Source organism: Peromyscus leucopus, chromosome 2 (assembly GCF_004664715.2).
Source record: "Peromyscus leucopus breed LL Stock chromosome 2, UCI_PerLeu_2.1, whole genome shotgun sequence".
Taxonomy (NCBI): domain Eukaryota; kingdom Metazoa; phylum Chordata; class Mammalia; order Rodentia; family Cricetidae; genus Peromyscus; species Peromyscus leucopus.
In genome coordinates, this window is record NC_051064.1 from 111,623,009 (window position 1) to 111,646,010 (window position 23,002).

The window sequence follows — 23,002 nt, forward strand, 5'->3', positions numbered from 1 at the left end:
TCTTGCTTTTTGTTTTTGATTTTGGAGACTGGGTTTCTCTGTGTAACAGTCCTGGCTGTCCTGGAACTCACTTTGTAGACCAAGCTGGCCTGGAACTCAGAGATCCTTCTGCTTCTGCCTCTTGAGTGCTGGGATTAAAGGTGTGTGCTACCCCCAGCCCCTCCAGCCCTGGCAGAACATGATGTCTTAAGCTATAGGAAGTTACTGTCAAACTCTGGGAGGCAACCAAGGGCAACAATAGCCTGTATTTTGGAAGTCTCTGGATAACCCTGACCAATGACTCAATAAGGAGCTTTTCATGTCTAGTGTAGGTTTTTTTCTTAAGTCTGTGGCTTTTGAAGGGAACATTTTCAGCCCAATAGGGAAATTTTATTTAACTATATATGTATATGTATTATATGTAATTTTAGATAATAACATGATTCCAATTTATGACTTTTTTAGACATCCTGAATGTTAGTTTATTCTCCTCCCTCCTTCTGAAATAATGTCCTTCCCATTCTGTAATTAAAATTCCTTCATCAATTTTTTTTTCAAAATCACTCGTACCCTATTATTCCTCTCTATTGCTCCTCTCTTTTTCTCCATAGTCCCTTTTACTTTTCTGGCTTCTTTATTCACTTCAGATTATATACTCACATCTGAAGATTTGTGCCTAGGAAACTTCAGATGGGAGAGAACACGATGTGTTTATCTTTGTGGATCTGAGTTACTTCGCTCAGTGTGAATTTTTTTTCTTCCCAGTTCCATCCATTTACCTGCATATTCATGATTTCATTTTTCCTTACAGCCGAATAGTAGTCCCTCGTGTATGTACCACATTATCCATTCATCAGTTGAAGGGCATTTTTGTAGCTTCTATGTCCCATCTTGTATGCATAGAGCGGCAGTTGAGACAGCTGAGCAAGTTTTGGTAGATTGGGATGTTGAGTCTTTGGACATATGTCCAGAAGTGGTATAGCTGGCTCATATGGTAGATTTATTTGTAACTTTTTCAGAGTTCTCCACACTGATTTCCAGAGTAGCTGCAGCAATTTGAAATCCTGCCCTTAGAAGATGAGAGTTCACCACATCTTCTCCAGCATTTATTGTTGGTTTTGTTTTGTTTTAGGGTAAGATGAAATCTCCAAGTTGTTTTAGTTTGTGTTTTCCTAATTGTTAGGGGTGATGAACATTTTTTGGAGAGCGATTTCTCAGCCATTTTTATTTATTTATTTTTTAAAAGAACTCCCTGAGCCGGGTGTGGTGGCGCACACCTTTAAGCTGGGAGGCAGAGGCAGGTGGATCTCTGAGTTTGAGGCCAACCTGGTCTACAGAGTGAATTCCAGGACAGCCAGGGCTACACAGAGAAACCCTGTCTTGAAAAGCATAACAAACAAAAAGAACTCCTTGTTCATATCCCAAGCCCATTTCTGAATGGATTGTTTGTTTTTTCCCCCTTTAACTGTATTTTGAATTCTTTTTTTTTTTTTTTTCAGAGCTGAGGACCGAACCCAGGGCCTTGTGCTTGCTAGGCAAGCGCTCTACCACTAAGCTAAATCCCCAACCCCTGAATTCTTTATATATCCCGAATATCAATCCTTTTGTCATATTTACAGATGGTAAAGATTCTCTACCATTCTGTGGGCTTTCTCTTTACTTGATCCTTTTCTTTCTTTCTTTCTTTCTTTCTTTCTTTCTTTCTTTCTTTCTTTCTTTCTTTCTTTCTTTCTTTCTTTCTTTTTCTTTCTTTCTTTCTTTCTTTCTCTCTCTCTCTCTCTCTCTCTCTCTCTCTCTCTCTCTCTCTCTCTTTTTCTTCCCTCCCTCCCCTCCCCTCTTTTCTTTTCTTTTTTTTTTTTCTTTTTCTTTTTGGTTTTCCAAGACAAGTTTCTCTGTGTAATAGTCCTTGCTAACCTGGAACTTGCTTTGTACACCAGGCTGGCCTCAAACTCACTAAGATTTGACTGCCTCTGCCTTCCAAGTACTGGGATCAAAGACATGCACCACCACCTCCTGGCCACTAGGTTATTTCTTAGCGATACAGAAGCTTTTTAGTTTTATGAGGTCCTCAATTGTTGACTCAATTCCTGGGCAAGTGTAGTCTTAATTCAGAAAGTCCTCCCTTACACCTATACCAAATAAAGTGCTGCCTATGCTTTCTTGTAGTAGTTGCAGTGTTTGAGCATTCAGATTTAGATCTTTGATCCATTTGGAGTTAGTTTTTATGCAAGGTGATAGAAACTGGTATAATTTCATTCTTTTGCATATGGACATCAGTTTCCCAGGACCATTTTTTGAAGATGCTGTCTCTTCTCCAGTTTATGTTATTGGCATCTTTGTCAAATATTAGATGGCTGTAGCTAGGCATACTCATGTTTGGGTGTTTAATTTTTTTCCATTGATCTACATGTCTTTTTATGTGCCAGTACTGTATTGTTTTTATTATATGGCTCTGTAATATATCTTAAGATCTGGAATTGTAATCTCTCCAATGTGACTCTTTGTTCGGGTTTTTTCTTTTTTTTTCTTTTGCTACCCATGCTCTTTAGTGTTTCCATATGAATTTTAGGATAGTTTTTTCTATTTCTGTGAAGAATGAGGTGATTTTTATTGGGTTTCATTGAATCTTTAAAGATTTTTTGGCAGAAAGTTATTTTCACAATATTGATTCTACTAGTCCATGAGTATGGTGTGTCTAGTGTCTTATCTTTTTCTTTATGATTTAAAGTTTACATGGTAGAAATCTTTCACCTCTTTGTTTAGGTGTACTCCTAGATAACTTTATTTTCTTTGAGGCTGTTGTGAATGGGAATGTCTGTGATCTCCTTCTTAGTATGTTTGTTATTGGTTTATACTTCCAATTTTAAAAGTTGACAGATAGACTTCCCTGGCAGGGAAGACTGACTGACCCCTGCAGGTGTGGGAAACTTGACAGTATAATTGGTGATAGTGGGGGCACTGCATTCCCAATTTTCCATATTAAATAATGAAAAAAAAAAAGGTTGACAGATTATTGGTGTGTGTAAATTCTCAACTGTGAGCAGTGTAAAAAAAAAAGTATTTTCATTTTGATACTAATTTCAGAGTAAAGTTGACTTGTTTGACTAATTGTTAGGCATTTTGAAATCTCAATATACTATTTACAATATATTGCATCTTTTTACCTGATTTATAAGTTTATTAGTTCATATTTAATGATTTCTAATACGTAATTTCTTTTCAGGCTCAACACAACACAAGAATGCTAGCTACTTATGCAGCTATTGACCCTAGAGTCCAATACTTGGGATATACTATGAAAGTGTTTGCTAAGGTACTTAGGAAGAAGTGAAATCATCTGTTTTGTTATAATACTTATGATAGCCAAAGTGAAACATACTGGTGTTAGACTTGTAACAAATATTGTCTCAATTTTATTTATATAGGTTTTTTTTTTCTTCATTCTCTTTTAAGATAGGGTCTTGCTCTGTTTCTTGGACTCAGGTGATCTCCCTGTTTTAATCTCCTGAGTTGGACCTGAGCTTTTTGTACATACTAATTTAATTTATTTACTTAAGTTTTTAAATTTATTTTTGTTACAAGGTCTCACTATGTACCCTTAGCTGGCCTGGAACTTGCTATTTAGACTAGACTGGGCTCAAACTCAGAGATCCTTCTGCCTCTGTCTTCGAAGTGCTAGGATTAAAAGTGTATACTACCATGCCTGCTTGGTCCCTGAGCTTTTAAAAAAAGATAGCTGATCCACAAGCTCCCACGATTTTTTGTCTCTGCCCTTGGTGCTGAGTTCACCGGCACATGAAGCACTTCGGAGCTTTTATGTGGGAATTGGGGGTTTGAACTTGGCCCCTCTTGTTTTTTCACAGCAATTGCTTTATTCCACTGAGCCATTTTCCAAACCCTCATTTTTCTTTTTTAATTTAACTTAAAATTTTTTTAGAAGACACGTACTACGACTTTGTATAGATAGCTCCAGTACTTTTATCCTGAATTTTACTGATAAACTAATTTTTTTCCTAATGTTTTGATAATATAACTATTCCAATTTTAAAATCAAATTTCTTAGTTATTTTATAAATTTTTGAAGATAATTTTTGGAATGCAAATACTTGGTCACTAAATTTGTTTTGCTTTTCTTATTTTGATAGTGCTTGTTTTTCATAGCATTTGTATTAAACTGATTTTTAAAGAGTTGCTAGGCATGGTAATACACGTCTTTAATCCCAGTACTTGGCAGGCAGAGGCAGGTGGGTCTCTGTGAGTTCAAGGCCAGCCTGGTCTATATAGTAAGTTCCCAAACAGCCAGGACTCCATATAGAGTTACTTTTCATAAATAAATGAATGAATGAATGAATGAATGAATAAAAAAGAATGGCATATCAGAGTAGTCAATGGTTTGTGGAATGAGAATATTAATTTTTATTTGTATTCATTCTATTTTCTAGCGCTGTGACATTGGAGATGCATCTCGAGGAAGTTTATCTTCATATGCGTATATCCTTATGGTGCTGTACTTTCTGCAGCAAAGAAAGCCACCAGTTATCCCAGTCCTGCAAGAGGTTAGTGTTAAACAGTACTGTAAAGCCCAGAGCATAGGGGCTGATGCCTATAGTCCTAACACTTGGACTACAGAGAAATAGGATTTTGAGTTCAAGGCCAGCCTGTGTTACGTAGTGTGTTTCAGGGCACCCTAAGCAACTGAGTGATACCTTATCTAAAATAGAACTGTTACAGGTGTTTTTAAGGAAATCATGGATTTAAACAGGAGAGCTTGCTGAGTTCATGACATTATGAGGGATTTTTCTGTCATGAATATTCTGTTTCCTGTTAAAATTAATGCTATAATTAAATAGTGAACCTTAAGGAAAATTTATTATAGGAGAATATTGAATACCAAAGGGATATGAGGTAACTGGAACTATTGAGTATCTTTTATAGTATTTTAAAATGTTATAGTCTTAGAATATTTGCAGATGAGCTAAGTGGTGATGGCATACGCCTTTAATCCCAGCACTCAGGAGGCAGAGGTAGGTAGGTCTCTGAGTTCGAGGCCAACCTGATCTACAGAGTGAGTTCCAGGATAGCCAGGGCTACACAGAGAAACACTGTCTCACCCTCGCCTACCCCCCTAAAAAAAGAATATTGTGGTTGTGTATCAAGTTCCTGTAGCAAACTTATAATATTATAGACTCTCACATGGAAATAAGAAGTTTCTTCTCTCTGGAGTACTTGCCCTCCTCCTCCTCCTTCCTTATATAGTCCTATGTATGCTTTGACAACCTTGAAAAGTCTTGTCAAGAATAAGTAGGAAAGCTGGGCACTAGTGGCTCATACGTTTAATCCCAGCACTTTGGAGACAGAGGCAGGCAGATTTCTGTGAGTTCGAGGTCAGCCTGGTCTACAAAGTGAGTTCCAGGACAGCCAGGGTTACACAAAGAAACCCTGTCTGGAAAAAACAAAAACAAACAAAAAAAGTAGGAAAAATTTCCTCATTTCTTTTAAAGTCATACTAACTAAGCAGAAGAGTGCACTTGAAAGAAAGAGCTTATTATGTTCATATTTACCAAGAATTGGTGACTTAGTGTCAATTGATGTAGCCAGTTTATGCTCTCTGAAATAGGTGTAAAATAGTTCTTAATCTTCCATTTGTTCTTCCCAATTTTGGGCACAAGAGTGGATTTGTGGGCATTAGAGAAGGTCCAGTTCTATCTTCTTAGAAGTATAACTGTTTAGAGATAGGAGAAAAATACCAGAAGTATTTGGAAAACCACATATTCTTTTTGTTGTTGTTTGTTTGTTTGAGACAGGGTTTCTCTGTGTAACAGTCCTGGCTGTTTTGGAACTTTTTTTTGTAGACCAGGCTGGCCTCGAATTCACAGAGCTCTGCTTGCTTCTGCCTCCCGAGTGCTGGGATTAAAGGTGTGCACCACCATGCCTAGCTGGAAAACCAAGTATCTGTTCTCACATAAATTATAATATGTTGGCAAAGAAGAAAATGACAAAATATCTAGCCACGTGATATAAATATCTTATAGCTAGTCCTAAATTTTTAAATAGTCTCATGAATGATAGGGTTTTGGCAGTGCCTCCTTCCCGTTTTACAATCAGTACCAGGGAAATAAAAATTTTAATTATTTTTCCCCCCCAGGAAAAAAATTCCTAACTAAGTACTATGTTTTTGGTATTAAAAAAGTCTTTGTGGTGCTGTGAATCAAGCCTCATACATGCATGAGCACTACACTACTGAGACATATTTCCAGTCAAACCAGTCTGTAGTTTTTTGTTAATTTTAAGATCACAGCAAAACTGAGGAATATGTAGAGATTTCTCATGTAACCCCTATTTAGGTAGTCATTTCTCCATTATCAACCTAATACTTTGTTAAAATTTGTGAATCTACAGTGACATGTCATAGTCATACCAAATCCATAGTTTGCATTTGTGATTCATGCTTGGTGTTGTATATCATGTAGATTTGGATAAATATATAATTATGTGCATATTGTTATACAATACAGTTTTTTTCTTAACTTTGTCTTTGCTTTATCTAGTCATCCTCCATCCTGCCAACTCTTGGTAATCACTGATCTTTTTAGTATCTCCATAGTTTTGTCTTGGTGTAGAATATCAGATAGTTGGAATCACTTATACCCAGTATCTACCCTTTATGTTTGGCTTCTTTTTTACCCATTGTATGAGTCAGCTTCACGTTAGTACAATGAACTAGGACAGTTAGCCTATATAATAAATGCTATATTTGGGCTTATGATTCCAACAAGTAGAGTTTAAGGTTAGTTGGCCCTTTTCTCTATTAGCATATCATATTTCATGTATGTGGTGGAGCAGGTTGCATATATTATGAGCTGGGACACAGAGACACTGAAACTGGGGTCTTTGCTCTCAATAACATAATAATTTCCCAGAAAAACCTAATAAGATCATCATAGCATCATCTTGATGACCAAGCCTTTAACAGATTGTCCCAGTTTCATTTCTGTACTATGATAAAATATTCTGACAAAAAAGTAGCTTAGGGGAGGAAAGAGTTTATTTGGCTTAAACAGCTTCAACTTTGGTCCATAATTTCAGGGAATTCAAAACAGCAGGAGCTTGAGATAGTTGGTCATGTCACATCCACAGTCAAGAGCAGTGAGAAATGAATACATCCATGCGCACTGCTTGCTTTCTGGTAATTGTCTCCTGTCTCTTCCCTCCCAACACCTTGGTAATGGTGTTTCCCATAATGTGGTGGGTCCTTCTATATGAGCTAACAATTAAGACAGCTGTCTACAGACATGTGTACAGCTCACCTTAATGTAGGCAATCCTTCATTCTTGCTCTCTATCAGAGGGGATGCTAAGTTATAGCAAGTTGATACTCTCTGAGAGCTGGAGAATGGTACAGCAGCTTAAGAGCACCGACTGCTCTTGCAGAGCACCCAGATTCAGTTCCTAGCACCCACGTGGCAGTTCACAACCATCTGCAACTGAAATTCCGCTTCCAGAGGATCTGCTGTCCTCTTTTGGCTTCCCTGGGTACCAGGCACAAACATGGTACACAGACATATTTTGCAGGCAAAACACCCATACACATACAATAAAAATAAATAAATGGTTTACAATTACTCACACACATGGACTTTGGGGGAGAAGGGACTTAAATATTCAAATTAAGTAATATGCCTTTACATTTTCCTCATGTCTTTACATTGGTAAATGCCTCATTGCTTTATTGAATGTGTCAATTTCTTTATTTAGTCACCTACCGAAAAACATCTTGATTGCTCTTTTTTTTTTTTCCCTCAAGACAGGGTTTCTCTGTGTAGTTTTGGTTCCTGTCCTGGATCTCACTCTGTAGACCAGGCTGGCCTCGAATTCATAGAGATCCGCCTGGCTCTCCCTCCCGAGTGCTAGGATTAAAGGCGTGTGCCACCACTGCCTGGCCCTTGATTGCTCTTAAGTTTTGACAATTATCATACAGATGATATAAAGATCCACATAATGAATTTGGCTTGATGTATTCATGTAATCCCAGCAGTTTGGAGGCTGAGGCAGAAAGATTGAAAGTCCAAGGCCAGCTCTGGCTGTGGAGCAAGACATTGTGTCAAAATCAAACAAACAAAAAAAACCAAGCCGGCCAGTGGTGATGCACGCCTTTTAATTCCAGCACTCAGGAGGCAGAGGCAGGTGAATCTCTGTGAGTTCGAGGCCAGCCTGGGCTACAGAGTGAGTTCCAGGAAAGGCACAGAGCTACACAGAGAAACCCTGTCTCGAAAAACCAAAAGGAAAAAAAAAAAGGCTGGGGAAGTAGTTGTGTTTGTAAAGTTTGCCTCACATGCATGAGACCTTGGATTTGATTCCCAGTCCTAAATAAAGGAGCTCTAAAGGTGCCTGTCATACTTGCTTTTGGAGATGGAAGTAGAAGGCTCAGGAGGAGATCAAGGTTATTCTCAGCTACATACTGACTTTGAGGCCAGTGTGACTACATGAGACCCTGTCTCAAACTGACAAAAAGATCCAATTTTTGATTTTCATGTGGGTGTAATTTTTAAGTCTTCCAAGTAAACACTATTAAGCAGGATTGCTGAACAATGTGAGTATTTAGTTTGTTAAAGTGAAACTGCTGAACTCCAAAGTGGCTGTACCATTTTTATTCCCTCCAGAAATGAAGGAAAGTTCCTCTTGATCCATGCCCTTACTAGAATTTGTGTTATATCTGTGTTCTGTACTTTGGCCATTCTATTAGATGTGCTGTGGCATTTCATTGTTTCAGTCAGTATTTACCCATTACTTATGTTAGAGAGCATCTTTCTATATGCTTACCTGTTATGTTTAGGTCCGTAGTATGGTGTATGTTAAAGTCTGACCAATATCTTTTATTGTTTATATGTGTGTGCCTATCTAAGGGAATACCATGTGGGTGCAAATTTCCCAGTGTGTGCTGGGAACCAAACTTTGGTCCTTTCTGAGAGCAGCAAGTGATTTTAACCAGTGAGCCATCTCTCCACCATGGTCTTTGGCAAAATTTTTAAAGTGGACAGCACAAGAAGAAGACTGAATTCAGGGAGGAGTCAAGTCTGAGGGTCAGGCAAGGACTGGAAAGAAAAATACAAATTGGCTCCAAGGAGAAGCAGAGAAAGATGTTTCATGACTATGCAGATATTTCACACACAGTGCCAGTGCCTAGCTTAGCACTGCCAGAGGGAAAAGAGGCCTGTAGATTTTTTTTTCTTGTCAAGTTAAAACAATTTTCTACAAGGTTATGGAAGTCTTTTGTTTTCATTGTAGTTTTAATTTTGTTTTTTAAATTTTGTTTAAATTTTATAAAGGTTTTGTGTGTAGCCCTTGGTTGGTCTAGAACTTGGTATGTATCTGTACCAGACTGGTCTTGGTGACCCTTATACTTCTGCTTACTTAATGCCAGGATTGTAGTCTTGTACCACCATGCCTAGCTATTTTTGTCCTTTTGGAGATAACAGGTTTTTTTGTATTTCCCAAGCTTTTCATAAACTCTGAGTTTATCTGATTTTCTTGAATTTGGAAGTAGTTGTGTGTCACTGTGTTTGGTTTTACTTTCATTTTCATGAATGAGTATTGAGTTTTGTCAGTTTGTCAGTTGCTTTTTCTGAGTCTATTGATAATGGTAATATTTAATTTTGCTTGCTAATGTGATAGATTAGTTTGAATTTAATTAGTTTATTTATTTATTCATTTTTGGTTTTTCGAGACAGGATTTCTCAGTGTAGTTTTGGTGCCTGTCCTGGATCTCTCTCTGTAGACCAGGCTGGCCTCGAACTCACAGAGATCTGCCTGGCTCTGCCTCCTGAGTGCTGGGATTAAAGGCATGTGCCACTGCCACCTGGCCTGAATTTTATATTTTGAACCAGTCTTGAATACTTGGGATGTATCTCAATTGGTCTTGATTTATAAATTTTTTTGATATATTGTTGGATTGTGTCTTGAATGTTACTAGGTATTGATTTAGTTTCTTTCACTGATACGTTCCTATTCAGATTGTTGTTTTTCCTTGTGTGCATTTTGGCAAAATGTGTATTTTAAGAAATTGGTCTAGTTAGGTGTAATTGGTCTAGTTGGGTATAGTCTCATACTTGTAATTGAAGCACTTTGGGATGCTGAGGCAGGAAGATTGTGACATCAATGCCAGCCTAGACTACAGAGTGAAACCCTGTCTCAAAAAATAAACAGATAAACATAAAGGCTAGGGATTTAGCTCATTTGGTAGAGTGCTGGCCTAATATGCATGAAGCCCAGTGTTTGATTCTACAGTACCACATCCACCAGATGAGGTGTGTGCCTGTAGGCCCAAAACCTGGGGAGATGAGGGCAGAAGGATCAGGAGTTTAATGTCATTATACTGAGCTATATACTGAGTTTGAGAACATCTTGGACTACCATGAAACTAAGCAAGTAAGAAAGAAAACAAAAGAAAAAGCAAAGAAAGAAGAGTCTAGTTTATATAGGTTATTATATTTGGGAATAGAGAGTTCAAAATATTGCCTTTTATTATTTATGGGATCTATTGTTCTGGTTTCTTATTTATTTTATGTTAATTTATGTTCCTGTTTTTCCCCCTTATTGCTGGTTATAATTTTTTTTTTTATTTTGTTGTTTCGTTTTGTTTAACGAAAAGATGCCGATTAACTTTGAGGTTTGAGTTCTTGGACTTTAGCCTCATTTGCCTTCCCTCCAGACATGGAACTCTGCTACCTTGAAGCTGGAGAGCAGGGTAATGGGCCACAGAGGGTGAGCATCCAGGTTCTTATTTTAACACTACCATTCCAGAGAAATATTTTATTTACCTGTTTTGTCTGGAGCCACGTTGGGAAATTAACAGTAGTTTTTCTTATTCCAGAAGACACTATCTCCATGGGTCCATTGCTGTCCATGTTAACTTTTTTCCCTCTCATCTAAACCCATATACTCTGTGTCTCTCTGCCCCCCCATGAGTATTACAGCTTTCATTTCTTCTTCTTCTTTTTTTTTTTTTTTTTTTTTTTTTTGAGACAGGGTTGCTTTACATAGCTTTCCTGGAACTCAAGGTAGACCAGGATGGCCTTGAACTCACAGAGATCTGTCTGCCTTTGCCTCCTAAGTGCCAGGATTAAAGGTGTGTACCACTATGCCCAGCTCTCACTTCTATAAGTTTTTAAATTTATCATTAATTAATTAATTAGGCCTGCCAAAGCCAATTTTATCACTTTCTATGTTTGTCTGATTATTTAGGCTTTGAATTTGGGGAGCTGTGGTATTATTCACATATTATTTATACTTTGTTCTTTTGACAGCATATGATTAACATGAGTGGGCCACAGATTTTGTTTTCACAGTATTCTTTCTCTGATCTCCCATGGATTAATAATCATTGGGGTAGCATGGGCTAATATATGCAGGTATGTTATTTGGGCTCAGAATTTAGTCAGACTCATAATTCTGATAGTATGGACTTCAACAAGCTGCCTAACCTCCATGATTTTGAGTTTCATTATCAATAAAAATGTAATACCGATGGCAGATGTGAAGTGGGAAGATTTCAAGTTTAGGTTACATAGTTAGATCCTGTCTTAACAGACAAAACCAAACAAAATGTAATAGACTAGTTTTCCAGTGGTGTCTTGCATAGCATAGACACTGAAGTGGTGCATGGGTGGGTGCATGTCTGTAATTAGCAGGAGAATCGGCCTCCAATTTAAGACTGGGATATAGCAGTTCCAAAAACCACTAACTGATACATAGTAACACACTTTTCTTCAAAGTTAGAAAACAAGGGCAAACTGGGCAGACACTCTTCCTTTCAGAAGGCAGAGGTAGGGGACCTCTGTGAGTTCAAGGACAGCCTGGTCTACATAGGGAGCTCCAGGCCCACCAACGCTACATAATGAGAACCTCTCAAGCAACCTAATAAATACAACCGAGAAACTGAATGCCTTTTTACAATAGATATAAAAGTAGGTGTTCATAGTGTGATTGTTTTAATTATTCTTTTACCATTATTTTTTGATTATTATAATTACCAAAATTATTGTTACTGTTGGGAAAATATAATAGAATCTTTTATTAAACTTAAGAAAACTTTCCCATTATCTATTTTTAAAATATTTCTTCTAGTTTTTGAGATTATAATATAATTATATCATTTCCCTCTTTGCTTTTCTCCCTCCATACCCTCTCATATACCCTTCTTGCTTCATGAATTTGCTGTTATTCTTATGCGTAGTCCATGCTGATCTTCTCTGTGTCCCTTCAGTTTTAGTATATGTACTGTTGAAAGAGAATACCCCATTATCTGGTTAACATATTATAATTGTTAAAATGACAGTCAATTAATGGACCCAGTATTGTGGGTCGACACTGATAACTCCAGACTGATAACGTACATTTTTGCTTCCAGCTCTTTCTGGTTGTCATAGGTTTTTGTTGTCTGGTATTATTTAAATACTGGCCATTGGCACGGATCTTTTTTTAATGTCAAGGATATATTTAGTAACGTTACTTATCTCTGGCTTCATTTGCAATTGAAGCTAACTTTAAATATCTGGTTATTAAGGTTTAGTCTGGGTTTTGTTTTCTGGTGCTGTGTATTGATTCCAGAGCCTTATTCATGCTAGGCAAATGCTGTATCAATGAGGTATATCTCAAGTTCCCTTACAATTTTAAATATTTTATAAGCTTATAATTTTTAGTTATATTACAGATTATATCTTATGACAGACATCTTGTTAAATTGCTAAGGCTGACCTGATAGTTGGTATTATTCTGCCTATCTCCTGAGTAGTTGGGGTTTCAGGTATAAACCACACTATGTGTTGGCTCTCGGAGTGTTTTGTTTTTGTAGTACTGGGATTGAACCTCTAGGCTAAGGCTCCACCACCAAACTGAGTTCCTAACCCTTGGAGGTTTTTTTTGTTTGTTTGTTTTGTTGTTGATCAATAATACGTTCAGGTTAAAAGGAACTTTCTTAAGCAGAGTTTTTTTTTCTGTTCTAGCAAATCGTAAGTCCAAGAAAATTCTTTACATAAAAATTAACAGTAAAAGAGATTTAGGAGTATTGTTCTTAGTTGATTACATGAAAATTTATGCTTTCTTAAACTATATCAACTGGAAAATTAAATTTAATCAAAGAACCTTGAGGACATTATGCCAAATGAGGTAAGCCAGTTAATAAAGAGATATAGTATTTGATTCCAATTAGGTACTTAGAATAATCAAATTTCATAGTTACACAAAATAGAATGGTGAATTGTAGTTGCCAGCAGCTGGGAGAGGGATGCATAGAAAATAACAATTTAACACATACAGAGTTTTAGTTTTACAAGAAAAAGAAAAAAAGACTAAACGGCTGATGGTAGCTCAGCACTGTAAATGTACTTAATGCCAACAAACAAAATGTTTAAGATAGTAAATTTTGCCTTAACGCAACTAAAAAAAAAAGTATATTTTTGGTATAGGAGTAGATTGTAAACATTATAACAATAAAGTAGACAAGTTTCTTAAACATGACTTTTGAGTTTTTGGTACTTGGGATTGAAATTGGGTCTCCTACATGCTAAGCAAGCTGTACCAACCATTGAACTACATCCATAGCCCTCACATCTAAATCTTTAATGCTAGAAGCTTTCACTTTTTCGAGAGCATGAACCCAGGGCCTTGCACATGTTAGGCAAATACTCAACCACTGGTCTACAACTCCAGTTCCAGACTCCCTGTTCTATCTGTATCCTGTCCTAACGTCTCTAGGACTACAGGGGCATAGACAGCATCATGCCCAGATTTTATGTGGGCTCTGAGAAGCAGGTGCTTCACCAACTGAAACATCTCTCCAGCTCCCACGTCTTTTGCTTCTTTGTTGTTTTATGAAGTGCTAGAAAACACACTAAACAATTTTGGGTTACTGTAGTTTTCTAAATTATAGGTAAGTATTCCAAAGCTACTTACTTAGCTTAATCTTTGTAAACTTGATCTTTAACACACATACTGTATTCAGTCAACAATTTGTATATGTAAGCTTTGGTTTATTGAGGTTTTGTGCTTCACACACAGGCTGTAACTCTTTTGACCATAAGGAATTTAAACCTGAGAATGAAATCTTAACGGCCAGACAGATAGGAGTGCAAGCAAGTTGCCTAAGGGCCACAGGATTTACTTATCAAGTGATTGGAAGCACTCTTCGGGTTCATTGTATTTGGGGCTCATTACTGTCTGTCTGTATGTTGGGAGACGTGAAGACAGAGAAAGAAAAGCTGTGCCATGTTTAAAACACTTCTGCACCTGGACTGGTGGCAGAGGTGGTAGCACACACCTTTAATCCCAGCAGTAGAAGGCAGAGGCAGGCAGATCTCCAAATCAAGTTCAGCCTGGTCTAAATAGTGAGTTCCAGCTCGTACAAAGCTACATAGGCAGATCCTATCTGGGGGGAAAGAACATAAACATATGTAAGTAAATAAAAACAAACAAATATTAAATTAATAAGACACTTCTGCTTGTTGTTTATTTCACATGTCAGTTTTCAAGAAGGTTACTTATATTTTATGGAGCCCCGCAGGATGGCTCAGCAGGTGAAGGCCCTTGTCCTCAAACCTGATGACTTGAGTTTTGTCTCTGGGATTCAATGTGGTGGAAGAAGAGAACTGACCTCTATGAGCAAGTTGTCTTCTGACCACCTGTGTGATGTGTGTCATGGCACATGCTCTTGAGCGTGTGTGTGAACACACGTACACGATAGATAAATGTAGTTATTTTTTAAAGTAAAAAAAAAATTTTTTTTTGGTTTTTCGAGACAGGGTTTCTCTGTGTAGCTTTGCACCTTTCTTGGAACTTGCTTTGGAGACCAGCCTGGCCTCGAACTCACAGAGATCTGCCTGCCTCTGCCTTCCGAGTGCTGGGATTCAAGGCGTGCAAAATTTTTTTGGGGGGTGGAGGGTGGAAATATGACTCAGTGGTTAAGAGCTCTGGTTGCCCTTCCAGAGGATCTGGTTTCAATTTCCAGTACCTATGTGACACCTAACAATCATCTATAACTCCAGTTTTAGGGGATCAGACATCTTCCTGGTCCCTTTGGGTACTGGGCACACAGATGGTGCACAGAAACATGTAAGCAAGACACACACGTAAAGTAAAAATAAATAAATAAATTTTAAGTAAATTGGGGACTATAGAGATGGCTCGGGCAGTTAAGAGTACTTTCTGCTCTTGCAGAAAACCCAGATTTAATTCTCAGCACCCTTGTGGACAGTTTACAATCTCCTGTCACTCCAGCTACAGGAGATCTGATGCCTCTAGCTTCCTTGGGTACCCGCACTCACACATATCCACATTAGTAATTAGAAAATAAATACTTTTTTAAAAAGTTGATTTATAAACTACTTGTGTAGTTAATGTAATCCTTTATCTTTACTGGGTTAATTGGAGGTTATGGGGATAATTATATTGACCAGAATCTATATTTAGGCCTGCGACTAGAAATTAGTTTTTGCTGACTCTGAAGATTGTATAACTTTCTAATTTGTTGAGTTATTTTATTAAACCTCTTTTAGAGAAGCAAGTCACAAGGCCTGGATGTGTAGCCCAGTTGGTCAATTGGTAACATTGTTTAGCATACATAAAGCCCTAAGTTTGATCCCTAGTATTATATAAACTAGCCATTGTGCCATATGCCTATAATTTCAGTACTCAGAAGCCAGATGCAAGAAGATCAGAAGTTCAGTGTCATCCTTGGCTACATAACAGATTCAAGGCCAGGTTGGACCGTGTTTCAAAAAAGAAAAGCAAATCATAAAATTACTTGTGGAATTCAATTATATCTAAAAGGACCATTTTCTATTGGATGCTTTTTTTTCTTACAGAATAGTATTTCTTAGTCAGACATAGTGACACATTATCAGCTGCTCTGGTGGCTCAGGCAGGAAGATTTCAAGTTTGAGGCCAGACTGAACAAATTAATATAAACTTAAAAAAATTCAGAGTTAGTTGTTTTATATCTATTTTATTCACTTTTCAGACATGATACTAACGTGCCCCTCAGCTGTTGAGCAAGCATTTATAGCTTGTGTATTTGGAAGAATGGGCCAAAAGCTGATGTTGTGACCCATTTTGAAAATAAACGATCTTGAAATAAAAAAAAAAATTCATAATTCGTTTATAAAGATGTCGTGGAAAGCTACCTAATTTTCCATTAAACATAATCTGATATCTAAGTTTACTGTCTTATCAGATATTAGTAACTGATAAAATGTACTAGGGAACAGTGATACTGATTTCCTTTGGGTATATAATCAATATTATCTATTGATAACTACATTTATAATCCTTTACTCACGCACATTTTTCTTTACTTTGATTTTACTATATCTTGGGCTGGATGTATTTAGATAGGCCAAACAGGTAGCATCAAATATTATTAATATCAAATAGTAATGGGAGAGTCTGATACTCTTAAGATAGACTTTCTCAGCTTGGTTTTAGGTATATTCTCATTAATTAGTTACTTGGTATCAAGTTATCACGTCCTAGTGTTTTTCCTTGGGAAGTAATTCATTAATGTCTCCTGTAGGTAAATTCTGAAATGATAATGAAGGCTTGTAGGTCTATGGGTTGGATAACTGAAATCTAACTATAATATTTTTTATACAGATCTTTGATGGAAAACAGATTCCACAGAGAATGGTTGATGGATGGAATGCTTTTTTCTTTGATAAAACAGAAGAACTGGTAATTTTTTTTTAATTTTATTTTGTAGAATGCTTACTGATGTTAGGATTTCATGGTTTAATAATTTTACTTGCTTTTAATTTTTATATTTTTAATAATATGCCTATTTCTCTCTTCTTTTCCCTTACCCTTTTCTTCCATCTTTCTCTTTTCCTTCCCTGAAGAAAAAGCGTTTACCTTCCCTTGGAAAGAACACAGAATCACTAGGAGAGCTTTGGTTAGGACTACTTCGCTTCTACACTGAAGAGTTTGATTTTAAGGAGTATGTAATCAGTATTCGGCAAAAAAAGCTTTTGACCACTTTTGAAAAGCAGTGGACATCTAAATGCATTGCAATTGAAGGTGATTGTTTATATTATTGTTAATTCAAGAACCACAAGAAAAATTAGCAGGGAAAACTTCTCTGAAAGTGTCAGCCTCTTGTTTTCTGTCACTTAATACTTTAAAAGAATAATTCACAGCCGGGCAGTGGTAGTGCACGCTTTTAATCCCAGCACTCGGGAGGCAGAGACAGGTGGATCTCTGTGAATTTGAAGCTAGCCTGGGGAGCGAGTTCCAGGAAAGGTACCAAAGCTACACAGAGAAACCCTGTCTTGAAAAACCAACAAATAAATAAATGAATGAATGAATAAATAAATGGGTGGATGGGCAAATAAATAAATAAATAAATAAATAAATAAATAAATAAATGGATAAATAAATGAATAGAAATAAAAGATAAAATAAAATTCACTGGGTTGAATAGTTTGAAAATATATAGAATTAGACTCCTCTTCCTGCAAAGTCCACTTTATGGTGTAGTACTTATTAATTAACAAATATTTCTTTTCTAGATCCTTTTGACTTGAATCATAACCTTGGTGCTGGTGTTTCTAGAAAAAGTAAGTTTTAAATATAGAAAATATTCCTTTAACACTTCTGACATAGCAGCTGGGTGGTGGTGGCACACACCTTTAATCCCAGCACTCGGGAGGCAGAGCCAGGTGGTCTCTGTGAGTTTGAGGCTAGCCTGGTCTAATGAGTGAGATCCAGGAAAGGCACCAAAACTACACAGAGAAACCCTGTCTCAAAAAAAAGGAAGTTCTGACATAGTAATGTCTGCATCTTTTATCATCTTTCTTCACAGTGACCAATTTCATTATGAAGGCATTTATCAATGGAAGGAAACTTTTTGGTACCCCCTTTTATCCACTCATTGGCAGAGAAGCTGTAAGTTTACATTATTTGGAACTTTCATTCTTTTCTTTTTTTTTATAGAACTTCATTGTCATTGAGGTTTTTACAGATGGCAAAGTGAAAGGGAGCAAAACCTCAGATGTAGATTTCCCAATCCTGAAATAACAGAAAAGACAGATCCGAAGTACTTACGTACCGTGGCTCCTCTCAGCCTCTGCTGTAGCTGTGGTGCGCAGGGTTAGACTGCAGGAAGGACTTCCTCCTGACCTGGCTTGTGTTTGTCACCTACTGTTGTTTGGTCTCCCTCAGCTTTTGCTTGCTTCCTATTGGTTAGGAGGCCAGAGGAGGTTTCAGGTTTAGAGGAAGAGACTTTTAAGAGAAAAAAATGTGGAGTGAGTAAAACCATGTATTTTATTATCACATAATGAATGTCCTTCAAAACTTGTTCAGTCTAGTTTTAAAACTCTTATTTTTATGGTGGAGTAAAAGCAGAATCTTTTGTCCTCGGAACACTGGTTCTCATGTATGTTTATTTTTGTTAGCCTCTTTGCAGGCAATAATTATATTGGAGATAATTAAGTAGGAAATTTTAAAACACAAAAATTATGAAAAAATTATTTATTAAAAATAACATTTTTATTAATGCATTAATTGACATAGCAATACACATTTAGTGATATTTTACCTGTAAATTGTGGAATACTATTTGTGTGCATGTTCAGTGGGAACCTAGTAGTGGAAGTACACAGTGCTGTACCAGAGACCTCAATTAAAAATGTTAGTAATCCTTTTATAATCCAGTACATTGCACCTAGTCCCTACTTATATGTAGATTTATATTTAGTTTTGTTTAATTCATTTAGTATTAAAACCAAATGTTATTTTGATGTCTAGAAAGAGGACCCTTTGAGCCTCTAATCATTTTTTTAATCTTCTTACTTATTCTATTTAAATTTTTAGTGTATGGTATTTTATAGCTTACAGCCCTTTTTTTGGACATTTGTCTTTATTATATCAGTATTGTAACTTATTGGAACTATTCATTGTCTTTTATGTTTACAATTAATTTCTTTTTCACTGCTAAATATGCTGGATACTTAGAAGATGTTCAGAAAGATTAAAGTATGCTGGGCTTGGTGACTCAACAGTTGTAATTTCAGCCATTGTGAGGTGGAAACGGGATCAAGGCCAGCTGTGATGAGGCCAGTGTAGGCTACATCATGAGATCCCATCTCAAAAAGCCAAAACACACACATATATACACGCACACATGTGCACATAACCACGCACACGCAGACATAACACTGTGCACAGATAAAAGTATACATTCTACTTTTTCATCCTTCTTATTTACTCAGATATTCCCACTTTATTTTTTCTACTATTTGGTCCTCTAATATATATTAACCTACTTTCTTATCTATCAGTTGTCTTCTGTCTCTCTTTTCTTTTCCCATTTGACCCTGTCTACTTTCTGGTTTATACTTTTCCTCATTCTATAGTAACTACTGTCCATGTATGTTCAACCTTACACTAACTCCAGCTATCATCTATCTGTCTGCTTTGAATAGCACCAATGAGAAAAAAGTCATAAAACCTAGGCAATTTTTTTTTTCCTTAAGAGACAAGGTTTTCTCTCTGTCCTGGAACTCACTTTGTAGACCAGGCTGCCTTTGCACTCACAGAGATCTCCCTGCCTCTGCCTCCCAAGTGTTGGGATTAAAGGTGTGCATTACCACCACCCAGCTAACCTAGACAATTTCTAATGTATAGTACAGCTACAAATTAATACTCGCCACCCTTCACTGGACTTTTAGTATAGTTGGATTGTAGCTGGAAGTTTCTTGGTCCTGCCCAGCCCGTGTCAGGACGAATCTCTCCCACCAGCGTCCCACAGCAGCTTGGTCCTAAGCAAACACATAAAGGCTTATATTATTTACAAACTGTATGGCCTATGGGTCAGGCTTCTTGTTAGCTAGCTCTTAACTCAACCCATTTCTATTAATCTATATGTTGCCACATGGCCATGGCATTACCACCTGTCTGCTGGCATCTTGTTGCTTCTTGGGTGGAGAGCTGTTATCTGTCCCCACTCCATCCTTCTCTGTCTCACCTTTAGTTTGAATGTACCGCCTAACCTTATCCTGCCCTGCCATAGGCTAATGCAGCTTTATTTATCAACCAATCAGCATCACATATTTACAGCGTACAGAAACACATCCCACAGCATTTGATAGTCTTACTGTATCTTTAGTTACTTGTAATCTCTCATTCTATAAAATGTATTTCAAGTGGCTAATAGCTCCTGTAAAGGACCTGAGTTCAGATCCCAGCATCCATATTAGCTTCCAAATATCTGTAAGTACAGTTCCAAGGGACCTGACCCCTCTTCTGGGCTCCATGCCCACCAGGCATATATATATATATATATGTATATATGCATGGTGTACATACATCAATGCAGGTACTCACACATACACGTAAAAGAATAAATCTTTTTTTGTTGTTAAAGCATTTTAAATTTTGTTTTACTCAAAATTCACTAAGTCCTATACTTTGTCCCACTTTGTTATTTCTTAGTTCTTTTATTTTCCTTCCTTCTTCCCTTCCTCCCTTCCTCCCCACCCACCCTCCCTCCCTCCCTCCCTTCCTTCTTTCCTTCTTTACTTACTTACTTCTTCCTTTCTGTTCTTGTTGTAAGAGATGAATTACAGGTGAATATTTGTCATGGATTTTGATAGGGAACACTTATTTTTTCATCTCAATTAACTGAATTACTCTCTTCACATGCATACTCATAAAATTATGGTTTTCTTAATTAGTAAACTTAAATTGTATAAATTATATTCATTGCTGACATATTCTGAATGTCTTAAGTTTATAGTTTTGCAAAATTTTGCTTTTCATTATGTAAGTTCTTATATTTCATGTTTGACCACCACCTAATCTCCTTAAAGTATTTGAGTTTTACAAATCTCAAAAGCAGGTCACTTTAAGTGATGGTGAGGTAGAGGAACATAAAGAAATTCAGGAATAGAATGGTCACTGCTTGACGATTACTTAGAAGTGATGGATAAGAAAAACAGAATGATGGGTGGTGCCTGTTTCTGCCTAAGCCACTGGTGAACTGAGGAAGGACTTTGTTGTTGCTCTTGTTTTGATAGGAAACCGAATTGTAGCTATACACAGTAGACCATGCCTGTAATCCCAGCGCCTGGGTGTAGCAAAGGCTTATAGGCCTCAGTCATGTGGCTTCTTAAGTCTGTCTGAGCTGTCTGAGTTTATTTCTATGTCTATTCTATGCATGTTTGGGCTTCTTTACTCGTTTTCTGAAGATTCCCTCCCTGCCATTTGGCTACCTGCTTCCATGTACCATACTAGCTTAAACAGTTTTGTTGAGGTATAATTCTGATAAAGTATAAATCAGAGCTTTGAGTTATTCAGAATATTTGGTAACCATACCACCAAAATTTCATTATTTTTAATTTCTGAGGGTTGATTTTTTGTTTTTTAAGATTTATTTTGTGTTTTAATTATTTGCATGTGGGTTGGTGCCTGGGTGTGTGCAACTGAGTTCATAGAAGCACCAGATCTACTTGTAGCTAGAGATACAGACAATTGTGAGTTGCTCAATGTGGGTGCTTGGGATTGAGTTTGGGTCCTCTGCAAGAGCAGTAATTGCTCTCAACTGCAGAACCGTCTTTCTAATCCTTACCCACACCTCTTTTACAGAGACATATACACACTTGTTTTTGTTTTTAACGAAGAGGAAGCATAGTAGGTTTATTAAGGAAGTCAGAAAGAACTCCTGAGAACATGCAGGGCTCCAAGAGTGCTTCTCTTTCCCATTCTTAATCGACTAGCCTTCTTTTTTAGATTTTACTCTTTCTTGTTCATTTAGAATCATATAATATGTAGTTCTTTGGTCCTGGTTTCTTTCGCTGAACATATTTTTAAGTTTCATCTGAGATGGAGGATGTGTCAGTTCTTTTTTTCTTTTATGGCTGAATGTAATATTCTACTATATAAATATAACATTTTATTCATCCATTTGTTTAATTGTGTTGCTTCTATGTCTTAGCTATTATGAGCAGTGCTTTTATGAATATATGTATAAGGTTTTTTTGCTGCACGAATGTATGTTTTTATTAGATTACACCAAGAAGTGGAATTACTGATTTGGTTGAATATTCGTGTGCATGTGTGTGTGCGTGTGTATTTTTAATGTAGCTGTGCTATTTTATAATATAATGCTGAAATATGTATGGTTTTCAGTTTTTCTACACTGACCATTGTTTGTTTTTGTTTGTAATTATTTTTATTACCATTTTATTGGGGTATTTATCCCAGATTTTTACATGGACTTATATGGGCAGCAAAAAAGCTCTCTTGGCTTCCAGAAGTATGGCTACTGTTAGGATAAACTCTACTGTTAGGGTAAGCTAGTGTTCCTGAAAAATCAAGCATTAAAAGAAGGATGAGCAAGGTAGGAGGATAGAAGAGAAATGAACTTAGTTCTAAGACTTGGAAAATGTTTTCTGGCCTTCTCAGGTACGTTCTATGTTATATAGTAAATGTCACTTCTTTAAAAGCTGTTTGCAGAGCTAGAGAGATGGCTCCAGGGTTGAGAGCACTTTTAGTCTTAGCATCCACATGAGCAGCTTGCATCTGCCTATAACTCCAGTTTCAGCAGATCTGATGTCCTCTTCTGGGCTCCTGGGCTCCTGCATGGTCTATGTAAACTCACAGCCAAATACCCATATACTTTTTTTTTTCCTTTTAAATTGCAAATCCAATTGCATTTTAAATAATCATAGTGATTTCTTTCCATAAAACCATTTGGAAAGATGAGCAATTCCTTTGTAGAAGTATCCTGGTGTAACAGAAAGCTTGAGTTTTATAGTCACTACAGATAAAACTTTAAATCTTTTATATGAGATTTAGCTAACTTCATTACCATGTGTAAACAGTTTGAATCATCTGAGCTGCAATTTCTTTGTCTATAAATTGAAATTGAAAATAGTATTTACTTTTGAGATTTCACTTATCTGTAGTCTCTTTACATTGTACTGTATAATTTGGACGTAAAGTATTTAGTACTTTACCACCTATGATGTTGACAATAA

At 36.8% G+C, this 23,002-nt stretch overlaps 1 protein-coding gene and 1 non-coding gene across 8 annotated transcripts in view; one reads left to right on the forward strand and one right to left on the reverse strand.

Moving 5' to 3' along the window:
• Positions 1–23,002, forward strand: part of Tut4 (terminal uridylyl transferase 4) — a 113,976-nt gene that overhangs the window by 75,028 nt on the left and 15,946 nt on the right. For all 7 annotated transcript variants that reach the window (XM_028888620.2, XM_028888627.2, XM_037202790.1 and 4 more), the window contains 6 exons: positions 3,203–3,292; positions 4,422–4,535; positions 16,623–16,700; positions 16,865–17,042; positions 17,534–17,581; positions 17,827–17,909. In XM_028888620.2, coding sequence (XP_028744453.1) covers positions 3,203–3,292; positions 4,422–4,535; positions 16,623–16,700; positions 16,865–17,042; positions 17,534–17,581; positions 17,827–17,909 — 591 coding nt within the window. The remainder of the gene's footprint in view (positions 1–3,202; positions 3,293–4,421; positions 4,536–16,622; positions 16,701–16,864; positions 17,043–17,533; positions 17,582–17,826; positions 17,910–23,002) is intronic.
• Positions 12,165–12,271, reverse strand: LOC114707731. The gene has a single exon (XR_003736699.1). It is a non-coding gene; the product is annotated as a U6 spliceosomal RNA (small nuclear RNA).